This window comes from Thunnus maccoyii, chromosome 12 (assembly GCF_910596095.1).
Source record: "Thunnus maccoyii chromosome 12, fThuMac1.1, whole genome shotgun sequence".
NCBI lineage: Eukaryota > Metazoa > Chordata > Actinopteri > Scombriformes > Scombridae > Thunnus > Thunnus maccoyii.
Window position 1 is genome coordinate 19045161 of NC_056544.1, and position 13835 is coordinate 19058995.

General features: G+C 40.9%; 1 protein-coding gene across 3 annotated transcripts; it reads right to left on the reverse strand.

Annotated features, from left to right (window-relative positions):
- Positions 1 to 1309: 1309 nt before the first annotated feature.
- abhd3 (abhydrolase domain containing 3, phospholipase) lies at positions 1310 to 13617 on the reverse strand. 3 transcript variants are annotated; one of them, XM_042427530.1, is made up of 9 exons: positions 13273 to 13617; positions 11588 to 11751; positions 9441 to 9623; positions 7971 to 8016; positions 5221 to 5333; positions 4326 to 4499; positions 3946 to 3994; positions 3680 to 3845; positions 1310 to 3538 (listed from the first exon to the last, which is right to left on the reverse strand). In XM_042427530.1, the coding sequence occupies exons 1-9, from the start codon at positions 13432 to 13434 to the stop codon at positions 3357 to 3359; spliced, it is 1239 nt and encodes a 412-aa protein (XP_042283464.1). In that variant the 5' UTR covers positions 13435 to 13617; the 3' UTR covers positions 1310 to 3356. The 3 variants fall into 3 exon arrangements, with proteins under 3 accessions (XP_042283464.1, XP_042283466.1, XP_042283465.1); XM_042427532.1 differs by lacking the exon at positions 13273 to 13617 and adding an exon at positions 13094 to 13259; XM_042427531.1 differs by lacking the exon at positions 13273 to 13617 and adding an exon at positions 12737 to 13079.
- Between the last annotated feature and the right edge of the window lie 218 nt (positions 13618 to 13835).

Below are 13835 nucleotides of genomic sequence, written 5' to 3' on the forward strand. Positions count from 1 at the left end.
TCCCACGAGGTAATATTAGAGCACACTTTTCATCAACCTACAACCCCTGTGTGATATAACACAAGGCTATTTTCAGCCAGCTGCAGTCAGGATAGGATAAGGAAGAGAGGGCAGGAACGGCTGGTTTGCTGATTCTTGCACCTCATAATTGCTCTTTTGGGAACAGAAGAAAGATATTGTGCCCAAAGCCCACAAGAGAATTTTTTCTAAAGATTTTAAATGTCCCAAAGTGATTCATTTAAGACAAAGAGGAGAATACCGATGCTTAAAAAGGGGGAATAGGGTAATTGACTATTTTAGCCTACAACTTTCTTCAGCTTTTCAAGATTATGTTGATGCTTATATAGGATGTCATTTTACTTGTGGTGCACATTTTCCTCAATTTACCTGATATTACAACAGATCACTTGGAGGAAAAAGAGAAAATGTCTCCTGACGATTCCCTCTGACATATTTCTTTCACAGTCCTCAGGCAATGCAGTACTTAACATTAAACTACTTTCAAACACTAACATGATTAAACATATCACTTTAACATACTACTCTGAAATATTTTCTCCTTTTTTTTAATCCTAACATGAAGAACAGTGCTTGTTTATTCTGATCTATAAACTATATAATTACACTGTGCATATTTTTCACGAGCAGAGATATCAACATTTATAATAGAGGGATTCTTGCAATATAATATCAGTTTTCATCCCTCTTGGCAGTCTACTCTAATTACTCTCAGGCTTCCATAAACCATTTTGCTAAAACCAAAGCTCATCTGTCTGTGGGTTTATTGGGGGTGGAGGGGGTTGGGGTGAAGGTAAGTGGAGTGCCGGGGGATTACAGTTTGCCTTTGGTGGATCACATCCACTACTGCAGCGATGCATATCCTATCAGCCGCTAAGCCTGCGAGTGTGCAGTGAGTCAATTCCAGGGAGCAAAACCCAATACTGTGATGCGAGAAGGAGGGAGTGTGACCCTGCAGTGACACAATGGTCACGCAGTAAGCCGGCTTCCAGTGGTAGCCTGTCAAATGTCTTGCCTTAAGGGAGACAAGCCTGTGACCGAGGGTGAGGTCCTGTGTAAGCCTGACATCTCACGTGACTGATGAGCCTCTGACTGTGCAGGCCAGATACTAAAACTATTTACCCACAGGTGTAAAACCACAAAGAAAGAAAGATTTGCTGACAAAAGGCAATCACAGTAAATGATGCTAACCCACCAGCAGTACATGGTCAGTTGAGCAATCCAATATACTCTGCTGAGAAAATGCATTACAAGCACAAGCAGTGGAGAAAGCAGACAAATGGACCTGGACTCTGTTTAATAATTTATTAAATACAGCATATTACACTCATGTTGATAATGTGCATATACTAGTACTTATACTACAGAGACATGTTTTTTTTTAAATTTAAAATCTTATTGCTGCACATGTTAAACAGAATGTTTCTTTCTTTTTCTTCTTTTTATGCGGTGTACAAAATGTAATGCAGCATCCTATGAGGAAACACAAACGTGTCCTTTGTGCTACAGATCGTGTGGTGTTAGTCGTAAGGTTCAGGACATGATGACGTTGATGAGATACATGCTACTCAATGGACACTTGGCAGAACAAACAGACACCAAAAAATTCCACAGGAACAGGAAGTCAAAAATCCCTCATGCAGTGCATTACTGAAAGCCTGGCCGTCGGTCAGATCTGCTCGTTTCATCGATGCCAACTCATACGCGGTAGCCAGCCCCTTGATCATTGTTGGCGAAACGAAACAAAAAAAAGGCGACGACCAGGTTCCATTAACGATACTATGCATCTCGTAAAGCAACACCCGCCACTTCAAACCACCAATATGTACACTCTCTTGTCTTCCCATGTGCATTACTTCATTCACATCACTGTATCTAGCACCCTCTTACTCACATACACAACTAACCACCAACATTTTCACAAAGAACATCTCTTGGAATTCATATAATGCTCTGCTCAGCCTTTTTGGAATATACTTTTAATATATCAAATGAAATGAAGTGCATTGCATTAAGGAATTAGAGGCATGGTAGTGTCAACTAAAATAGTGCAATTTCACATTCCTTGTCATTAATTAATTATTCTCGGTATTATACATTTGTAGAACTATTTGGTGTAGAAGGTAGAATGTGTGAAAAAACAAAAGTGCATGCAGAAGACTGAAAGAAAAGAAACTAGTGTATGTCAACTGGTAAATAACATCTATGTTTAAAGGAACTGTTTCGACATTTCGGGAAATACACTTACAGTTAGATAAGAAAATCAACACCGCTGTCATGTCTGTTGTGCTAAATCTGAAGCTACAGCCAGGAGACAGGTAGCTTAATTTAGCATTAAGACCGGAAGATATGGGAATCTACTAGCCTGTGTCCAAAGGTAACAAAAATTTGCACCAAATTAACCCAATTTATCTCCATTATTTACTTGTACAAAAACTGAGCCGCAAAAACAGCAAGTTGTAGTTTTATATTCCTGGCTGTTGCTTCAAGTTTCACAGACAAATATGAGAGTGTTATCGATCTTCTCATCTAACTCTCAGCAAGAGAGTGCAAAAAATGCTTTCCCAATGACTGAGAAAAAAATACAAACTAAAGGATAATGACTGACAAAACAAAAATCCACAGGAAAGATGGGTAAATAAAGAAAATCCCTGAGGGCTAAAATCCTACTGACATTAGTACTAAAGGACGCTTCATGAACAAAGATGATTGAATTTTTTATGTACAGTACTTGTGTTAACTTTAAAAGAAAACTCATTGCACAAGGTAATAGAATTTTTTTTAGCTAGCTAATGCAACTAAACAACATGGGCGCAGAATCAGCTTTTCAACACTGTCATGAACAGCTACTTGCTTGCTTTTTAATAAGCATACCATTGAGAGCATGATTACATACAATGACTTGTTAATTGTATGGACGAATAAATAAACTGATGTTGAATGCGAGACAAACGCTTGCATTCAATAAGATGTGCCTTTCAAATGAGAAAGAATGTTTGTTTGTTTTTTTTTGCTTGTGGCAGGAGGAAGAATGGGACATAAGGATGGAGGGAAAAGATAAAAATAAAGTCAATGGAAGGAAGGAAAAGGGTGGAATTAGGATTAGGTAGAGAAGGAAGGAATAAAGGACGGATGGAATGCAGAAAGGAGGGAAAGAATGAAAGAGGGGAGGAAAAAGGTAGAAGGAAGGAAGGTAGGAAAACAAAAAAGGATGGAATGCAACGAGGAAAAAATGGATGACAAAGATGAAAGAAAAGTTAGAAGGAAGGAAGGAAAGAGAGGAAGAAAAAAAAAAGTAAGGAAGTAAAACCAGAGGAACACTTTGTGGAGTTCTCTTATCAGGAGAGGTCATTGAGTCGGCTGCCCTGTTCGATAACCGCCTTAGCAAACTGCTTGAAGACTCGGTCCATGTAGGTGCTCTGTCGAGGCCACAGGCCCTCCAGAAAACCAATATGGCCACCGTGACAGGTAATGAGCAGGGCCAGGTTGGGATTCTGCTTCACAGCCTCCACTGGAATGGCTGCAAACACAAAAAGTATTCAAGTTGGTTTTTCTCCTATTGTAGGCATTTTCTTATGGATAAGTTCTCCATTCCTAAAGCTACTCTATTAGAGCTACATTTTTATTCTTAACTTTACAAGAAATAATGTTAAGGACTCACCATGAGACGGGGAAAAGACATCATCGGCAGCATTCAGACACAGCATTGGCACCTGCACAGATTTCAGCCTGTGGACAGGACTGGCATCATGGTAGTAGTCATCATTGGTAGGGTATCCAAACATTATGGAGGTGAACCTCTCGTCAAACTCTCGAATGGTCTTTGCCTGTGTGTGTGTGTGTTGGGGAGGGGTGGAATACTGATTGAGTTTTGACTACTTTGTTTTAATTAGATTAGCATTTATGGTCGCTGAAAATAATCCCTACCTTCATGACATGATCGATGTCGTAACACTTTTCAAGCACTGGCCTGTGTCTGGAAGGGAGATTAAAAGTAAAAGTGTCACTGCCGCTGCTGTTAGGTTAAATGATCATCTGAAAATGACCCTCAAAAATGTTGACAAGGTTGTAACAACAATGAGGAACATGTTAATACACATATTGGAATATGCTGTGGGTATAATAATTGCGACCAGTTTTTTGTTAACACTTAACAAATACACCAGGAACTGAAAAAAAACAAACCGTTGATTAGCATATAAAATATAAATACATAAACCCAGTTATCTAAGCTCCCACAATGCTTAGCCTCCTGCGCTTGCAGTTGAGTTAGCGGCCGTGTTAATCCCGCTCTGGCCTCGGCTGACCTGTGCACAGAGGCTTGTAGGCAGCTGGTGAGGTAGGAGTTGAAGAGGAAACGGTCCAGGGGTTTTTCCAGTGAAGCGGTGCACTCGAATACATCCCAGCCTGCTGAGAAGACGACGACCCCTCTCAGGCAGGTTTCCCGGCCCTTGCGCCCCAAGTAGTTGGCCAGCATCATCCTGAATGTGGAGAGAGGGTGCGAGGGTTAGACAGACGGTGTAAAAAGAGAAGGATTGGGGGGGATGTTCCATTTCTGACAGATTAGCGCTGTATAGTAAAAAAAAACAAAACATCTTCTTTGGCAGGCTGCACTGAACGACTGCGATCATATTAAAGCCCTGACATATCCAAACTGACAAAAATATGCACTCCTTTTTTATTCATAAGAGATGCTAGATCATTATTTTGAATCATTTTTTAAAGAAAAAATGCTAAAATAATCTGGTTCCAGTTTCTTAAATGTGAATATTTTCTGGTTCCTTAAATCCTCTATGATAGTAAACTGAATATCTTTGGGTTGTTGACTGTTTGTCGGGACAAAACCAGACATTTTATATTGTATCTTAAGCTAGGTGAAACAATGATTGACATTTTTCACCATTTTCTGGCATTTTATAAACGATTAGGACTAATTGACTAATCAAGATTATTAGTTGCAGCCCTACATTTAGCAAAGACCAATCACAAACCAGCTGGATTATTTAATGTGAGTGATCGCTGTGCTGTTTAATAATGTTTGATTCAGTTACGTCAGGCAATTTCTAGGTATTATTGTTTATATTTTTAGTCCCAAGTTCAGCCACCACTGAGCCATCAACAAATGTGTATGGTTGCAAGTTCTGGGATTTGTTAGCAAGTATCTGCAATGTCCAGTCAGCTGGTAACGAGTGGCTTCATTACCCGCCCATGGATACTCCAGCAGCCATCATCGGAGCAGCTTCATAGGTCCTCTGGATGTGCTCGATAACAGTCTCCAGATCCTCTGTGTTAGCAGCACAGTACGTCCGTGGTGTCTGGTGGGACAATAATGCAGTCACTCTTTTTTTTTTATCTCTGAACATGAAAACATTTTAGCGAACAGTAACTTTTTAAAATAAAGTCTAAACTATAATGTATTGTGTCCATAATCATCAGAGGTAAAACACAATATGTAAATTCTTAAAAAATTGGGGGTTGACAGGAAAATTGTACAGTAGCCCAACTCCACTTTTGTATGAAAATATTACATCTATCTGACTACTTTCTGTGGTAAAAGTGAATAAAAACTGATATTTGAAAATTAAAATACCAATGTAAAGTTGAAAAGAGACTAAATCTAACATAAAATGGAAAAACTGGAGCTGTAAGAACTATGACTGCAAACTGACTATTTCATTAGGCTGCAACATTTTCCTTTTGGATCCTAGTGGGAGAATATTAAGAAATAAATATATTAAATGATACACTTTTGTAAACACAGAACACAGGTGTGACACACACACAGACACAGACATGACACATAGAGTATCTAAAGACAGACATGCACATGTAGACACAAAGAGCTCACAGATTATGTAACAGATACAATCTCCCTGGGCTAAATTCAGTGAGTGGCAGGCATTAAATTGTCATTTTGACAAATATGAAGCCAGATGCTACAAATGATTACATCAGGACATTTGTTATTTACAGTGAGAGCGGGCGAGAGGAGGATGTGGACTTATAGAATCCGTCTCTGTTAGGTGGCAGATGCGCTGTTTTCAGCTCATGGTATTTTCCATCTTTAGGGAAGATCAGTCACTGTTATCTGCTGTTGCCACACATGCTCTGACAGTAAAGTGACTCTATGATATATAAGGCAAATCAAACATCTATAAAGCAAAGAAAGATATGTTTGGAAACACGTGTGAGACAACATGAGTAACTATACTGCCCTCAAAACAAACAGTAATTATGTAGTTGCTAATTTCTGTTATTATGACTATGATGAATTTTAGTTTTTCAGAAAACAATATAAATACAGAGTACCAAACTTGTGCTGGGTTTGAGCTGCCGCTGTGTTTGTCTCTGAGTATTTTGCAGAGTCATAGGTGTGAAGCTTCTCTCCAGACATCCGTATGACTACAGAAACGTACCACTTTCCATCTTATCCTGACAAATGCTATGTTACTATAGTTTATCCAAGTATTTTTGGCTATGATAAGAACACTGTTCTAGGATTTTTTTTGGGGTGGGGGGAAAGGGACAAATCCCTTTCAGTTTTAAACAGCTTGTCAAGCAGCGCAGGCTACTTAACATTATAAAACGAACCAGCTCTAACTTGAGGGAGCCTATTTAACAAGTCCCATTTTTCAGGATGCTGTTGACTCTTCAGCTCTTCAAGGTCCTTCATTAAAATTCAAGCAGAAACTCAGGCAAAGTAAATTCCTGTTTTTCTTTTCTCTTACAGCTCCTCTAATAGGGCCTGCACAAAGTTTGGACTTTGTAATGAATCAGCATAATTCACTAATAGAATATTAAAAGAAAATATATGTTAAGAAAATAGGGGAAACATTTGAATAAACTCCAACTTCTATGCTGTGAAACTTCTCCGCAGCCAAGTGTAATGTAACAGGCTCTTTATGAGGTCTTGAAATAGGGGCACTAGCACTCAGGACAGTGTTTGAGGCAGGGGGCATCCTTCACACAGTGGGTCATTCTAAGGCTCTGGCCTATTTAAACAATGGACAATATTCACACTAACTGGCCACAGAGAAAACACTCACAGGAGCGTACAAATGCTTAATCATTTGCATAGAATATAGCACAATTCCTGATTGAAATGAGGGAGAAAAAAAATCCCTCCTTACCACCACTATTTGACAAAGTGCCAAGGATACAGTTCCAACTTCTTGTTTTTTTTACAACTGAGCAAACTAAATATGACCTAGAATGCAAGTTTAAACCAAACTGAGTGACACTGGACGCTTTGCTTCAGTGTCACATTTTCAGCTGAGGCCAAAAGGGAACAGAATGCAACAAACGCAGCGGTGCAACACAGACCAGCCATTGATTCAGATTTACACCCACCGAGAAGGAACATTAGATTGATTGTGGGCAATCCTTGCTTCTAATGAAACACCATTTGTGCTTCGGATGAGATCTCTGTACAGTAGCGACGGTATGATTAGATCTGGGTAATACAGTCATATATAAAGAACGCGCCTCTGTTCCGAGATGTACAGACAGAGAGGGTGAGAGACGCATAAAACACAGTGGGAGTACTTTTGCGCTATCAGAGCTCGGGGCCCATTTTGTTGGCTAAATATACCCGGGTGTGAGAGGACAGATTAAGCCAGGTGTCAGACCAGCACGTGCGCGGCGAGGTCATATTTCTGCGGATCGGCATTAAAATACAGTATCTGCCTGCAACTTAATCCCCCGCTGTGCAACAACATTGTCGGTGCGGCGTCTGCTTAGGCTCCCTGTGGGCCCTGTGACACGTGTGCGACAGACATACTTTATACTGTCTGAAGCAGCGAAAAGCACACAGCCCTACTAAGGAGCTGTCATACTGACAAATGCCAGACCATAACTGTCCTCAACTGTCCTTAACACTACTTTTTATCCCGCATGCACGTCTGTCTCTCTGAATATGGAAACAACAAATGACTGGATGTTAAGATTCTTACCAGCAGCGTTTCACCGGAGACCCCTCTATTGTTGAATACCGCGCATCTGAAATACACAAAACATAACACTTTTCAGAAATTATTACATCCTCCTAAATCATTCCTTTAATCACTTCATCCATCAGTAGTAAATGGAACAAATTCAAGCAGAACCGAAACGAGAACATTAATCAGCAGCAACTTTCACATAATTGATTAATCATTTGAGTGACTGTTCAAGCGAAGATAGCAAACATTTGCTGGTACCAGCGTAAGAAATGTGAGTGGTTTCCTGCTTTTCTCTGATTTACATCTTTGTAAAGTGAATATCTTTGGACTGGTTTTGGGGAGATTGTGATGGCATTTTTCATAATTATCTGTCATTTTATAGACAAAACAATCAAGAAGATAATTTGGAGATAAATCAATGATGGAAATGATCAACAGCTGCAGCCCTAAATCCCTACATAAGATTTCACTTTAGATCAAAAGTACACGTATGTGGCAGAGCATTTATAAGCTGTAGTGGGCATACACCTGTTTTGGTGTCACTACAACTTACTGACTTCCATTAGCATGTTTATAGGAACACGGTGGCCCAAATTCCTTTATGTTCCTTGCTTTAAAAAAAAAAAAAACTGAAGTGGGAATATGTTGAGATGCGCAGAGAGGCACAGCTGTGTGATGAGCATTCTGTTTGTACTGTAGAGCGAAGGCATCAGCATCCCTCTTCGCCCCACATCTCTCGCCAGTCATCTATTATCTGGTGGAGTCAGACCTGCTGTTTTTATCGGTGTAACTCAGCAGCAGGGTGGGGCTAGATAGAGTGTTTGGGCAAGAGGAAGGGGAGAGGGAGGGAGGGGTGGGGGGGTGGAGTGGGGGGAGTGGGGGGGTGGTTAAACACATACTGCAGCATAGACTGGGAAGCTGGTCTGGGCTTAGCTGCAAAGCTTGTACCAGGATAAGCTGTAATTCATTAAGCCATACAGAAAGGGGGTGAGGGGTGGAAGATGCTGAGTTGCCGGTTCTCTTCCCATGCCTTCCCAAATCTGGGTGAAAGAATGAGTGCAGCGAACACAGAAAGGGCCTATTGGAGAGGGAGAAAAGGTGGAGAGAGAGAGAAAAAAAAAAAAAAACTGCCTCTCTCTGCAACTCTCCAAGCTTGTGCTACGTTTGGCTATTTACAAAAGCAGCTCTTGACACAGAGCTAAGCTGCCCAATTTATTTGTGCACTTCACCTGAAATAACCCCGAGCTCCTGTCACTCATGGGCCTGTTATATAAAAGTTCCAAAATTGTTAAAAACAAAAGTGGTTTTAAATCTCATTTTAACATCGGTATGCCTGTTAAGTATTCTGACTTTGATTGGACAAAAAGTCTGTGTTCTAGATGAACGGCAAATTGCAACATAAGGCAAATTTTTGTGATTCACTGCCCCGAATGCGTGCACAGCGCTGGACTTCGGCCAGGGTATCCGGCCAAGACCACCCACCTATAGCCCAGATCCCGGCTCTGTTGGACCATGTGCAGGATGTAGGACTCTCGGCTGGTGCCGGTCAGACCGGGGAGAAGGAGGACTGTGGGCCTGGTGGCGGGGTCGGGATGAGAGAGGCTGTCGTCGTTGTCAAACCAATCCAAAGAGATCTGTCCTCCATCTGCTGCCTTAATAAGCTCACTGCAGAGACAAGCGGGACACGCAACGCGGCAATGAGGATCTTTATGACCGTTATCTTTTGCCTGTATCTCTATGCGTCTATCTTTCCCCTTGAAACACATGCATACACTAAAGCACATACACAGGATATGAAAAATACTTGGGATTAACATCAAATTTAGATCTAAATGCATATCTGCTTTTAAATACACTCAATAAATGGTGACATGGCATTATTAAAAATACTTCTGCTTCAGTTGTCGGCACAATTAATACTTTGTGTTCAGTTCCAGGTAGAGTCATTTATTTATTGTGTCTATTCAGGAGAGGGAATTGGATCTGTGAGTAGCACACTCCCTGACAGCTGCCTCATTTCCCTTGCGATCATCTTGTCAGCGTGCTTTGCAACACACAGCGAGTTAAGAAAAGGAGGAGGGCACTGCACCAGTGCATTCTTATGGTCAATCAATTTCTGAGCTATACAACCCTAGCCTGACAGATGAGGTCATTCAGTCCCAGTGATAGTACATTTTAAAACCTGCAGCACACACACACACACACACACACACACACACACACACCTACAGCAGTCAACCAACTTGGCCTGCCAGGGGTAAAGGCATCAGCATGGAATTACAGAACCGCTGTGAAATATGAACCTGAGGCTAGACTTTAAAGTCAGGGAGGGTCAATCTAGAGTGACCAGCACACAACGTGGGAGGGGACCTGGCACTAATCCCGCTCAACAAGATGAGTGGAATTTCAACCGGAAAAGCCTGCGACAAACAGGACGGTTTTCACGGTGTATGTCCTTGGGTCAACCTTGGGTAACTTCATTAAGGGGGGAGGTGCGGGTGGGGTGGGGTGGATGGGGGGGGGGGGGGGTTGTCATGTCTTCCCCGCAGGAAATGTGATAATAACTTGAGCGAATGTCACCGTCACTCTTACCAGGTTTGATAACAGACAGCTGCACTAGGATGGATACAGTCCCTGTGCATTATGGGAATATCTATCTCTTTGACAGAAAACACAGCAGACAGTCAAAGCTAGAGGCAGCGTATATGTCCTTGGGAGAAGCATCACAAATGATGGATCTAAGAAGAATAAATGTAATTCCATAATTATTTTGAATTCTGAATGCTCCTAAATCCCAATAAAAGATTAACTTCCTGCTATAACCAATATTAATGATGCACGCTGAATTTCTACTACTGTCTTATTCATTTTAAGTTGATTTTTCTATGTTATCAGAGAATAAATCAAAAGTACAGTAACAGAAATTGTTTTTTTTTTTCTTTCAATCCAAGCTCAAACACCTGGCACACAAACAAATAAGGACAATCACACGCACACACACACATACAACTAACCAAAAAGGATGTGCATGAACATTAGGGCATGTTTGAATAAATAACACGCAAGGAAAAGAAAAGTAAAACTAATAAATAAGTTCTGAATGAGTAATAATGAAAATTAAGTCTCTCTTGATTAATTTTAATCTGCTTTATGTATGCAGGGGGCGAGGAATGCACTGCCAATTAATCTTCAACAGAATGTACACTATCAAGGAGCAGGCGAGGCGGCCCAGGCCAGCATCGTGGCACAAAAGGTCTCTTTCTCCTCAGAGCTTTTGAGTCTTGGCTAAAGGATAAGACTGGGATTTGTTTTCCAGTTGTGAAAGACAGAAATCAAGAAATAGGCAACAGCAGTTTCTCAGTGAGCTAATTCTTCTTATTCTTGAGTTTCTTAATAAAGCTTTGCACAATGGTCTTGGAAAGAAATGTGTAATGTTTTGTCTGGCATTCATTTGCTCTAAAATGATACGGGAATGATTTATGCACTTTACTCTACTATGTACATTATAAATTAACTCACATGCTTCACACTTACCTCTTTGATTGTTTGTTTTTGTGAGTTCAAATACACACATGAACCACATCTGCTTAAACATATAAATCCTTAGTTTGGGGGGAAAAAAAACTTACTTCCTGTAGACGACCCCTGGTTTTGCTGTGACAAAGGGTCTCAGCAACGTCTGGATGCGGCTCTCCCAGCACCAAAAGGTGGGGTAGTAGGTCTCTGACACTACCGGACATTGTTCCCTCAGAAACTGGTAGAACTTCTTACCCCCGGAGATGAGCTGCGGCTTCTGCAAAACAGACACAAATGAAGTGAGGCGCAGATTCAAGAAAGGCACCCGCCTCAGGTAATATTTAACATGATATTGTTTAACGTGACTGCTCATCCATGACTGTGATGAAACATTTCTAGCTCAAAGTCATGCTTCCTTACACCTTATGTTGTGAAAAATATAATAAAGTTTTTGACGTTTCTTGTTTCTCAAAATGAATTACATATAAAATCTTCTGATGCACATAATAAAACTTGGAAAACATACAAAATAAACAATACATGATGACAAACATGAGCATGCATCTGCATAGAAAGTAGTTGTTGAGCTCCTTTTCTAGCTGCCAGCCACTCCAATGATCTGATCAAGGCCTTTTATCTGTTTCTCCGCTCCTTTTTTTTAAATCCACAGGTGGCCTTGCTTTTGCGGTTGTTGCTCCTAAACTTTAGAACAGCCTTCCCCAGGAGATCTGCTGCTTCTATCACATCTGCTGAATCTGTGCTTTCTTGCCTTTAGTTTTGATTTTGATTTTGGTTGTGTTTAATTGTCATTTATGTATCAGGCATATGTATGTGCATGTATGCATGTATTCTTGTATTTGTATGTGTGTATTTTACACTATATGTGAAGCACTGTATCTGTGTGCTTTCAAAATCAAATAGAAAGGTTGTTACTGGGGACACTCTATAGCCTACTGACCACGGAGTGTAATGAGATAAAAGCACAGCTGCATTCACTGAGAGCCTTAATTACACTTGAACAGACTGGTAATAAACATTAGAAATGCATTAGCCCTGTATAATCAAAATGAATATACTTCCATGTATTATGGCTCATGTTAAAAATCAACAATATATATATTTGTTGCATAATTTAGACTATTAGCTCAGTAACTGTATTGGTCTGACTGTAAATGCAGGATTCAATCCAGTCCATTTCACTTCAAGTTTGATTTATGCTAACTTAAACTGTTATAATATGTCAATGTACATGATAAACTTACTCTACGTGTACGCTGCATAATATAAACACTGTCAGTCCCTCTTTTACACATCCAGTAAATAGTGGCAACTTGCATTACATAAAACCTTCTCCCGGCATTTCTAGCTAACATACAGTAACGTTGGCCTAGCTTAGCCAGCGCAGACATCTAGTTAACTGTAACTGTCTTGCTATGGATTGATTTAATGCACATTTGTACTGCACACGCATACAGATAATATTCATTTCGGGTATATATATGTGCCAATTAAAACGCGCGTCTTGATGCCATGAGATGCATCCCACATGTGCAGGCGCGTAATGTTAGCACACCGGTCGACAGATGCCAGCTAATCGAAACCTCCATCAGCAGACGCACCGGTCGACTATCATCACTCGCATGGAGGTGATGATGCTCCTCTATGGAAAAGCACAAACGCCGGTTACATTGAACACACACACACACACGCATACATACACACATACACAGTGCAAGCTTAAGCTCAAAGAGTCCCTTTAAAGAAGCCGGTAAAATTATAAACCATAAGTTAACGTTACCTTCGCTACGGAAAGCAAATAGTAGCAGGTGTACGCTGCGCTAAAGCCCAGCACCAGAGACAGCCCTACTCCCGAGCCGAACAGCCCAACTTTCACTTGATTTTCCAGATAATGCGACAGATCCCTTGTCAAGATGTTGAAATTGAAGTCCAGCGAGATCATTGCAAGGTCCCTGTTTTCCCCCCGTACTGCAAGGACAGCGGCCAGCTCGGTTGGGTTTCAGCTGTGTCTGCCTGCCTGCGATCCCACTGTGAAGGAGACAGTCAAGGGGACCTGATGTATGTATGTATATATGTATCAGCGAGCGGTGGCGCTCTTTGACCGGCTATCAATGCAACCAGGCACAGCCAGTCAGTCAGTCGCCCCCTGCAGTCACTACAGCTGATGTGCACCATTACAGCTGTACTGGCAGAAATGAGCCTGCAGGCCCACCCCAAAAAAATGTACACTGAATAGGCGCTGTAATATTTGCAAAGACAGCATGAGCATCATTAAACACCCGCAGCTTCTGAAAAATTATTATGGATTTACTGGTGTGGAAGTCTACAATAAAACTGGATTAC

Excerpts from the sequence above, each read along its gene's own strand:
- abhd3 (XM_042427530.1), bottom strand. The coding sequence starts at position 13,434 with ATGATCTCGCTGGACTTCAATTTCAACATCTTGACAAGGGATCTGTCG. Across the intron at positions 9,624-11,587 it reads CCAGGGGTCGTCTACAGGAA|TGAGCTTATTAAGGCAGCAG; the intron begins GTAAGTTTTTTT and ends TTGTCTCTGCAG. Across the intron at positions 3,539-3,679 it reads TGTCTTTTCCCCGTCTCATG|CCATTCCAGTGGAGGCTGTG; the intron begins GTGAGTCCTTAA and ends TTGTGTTTGCAG.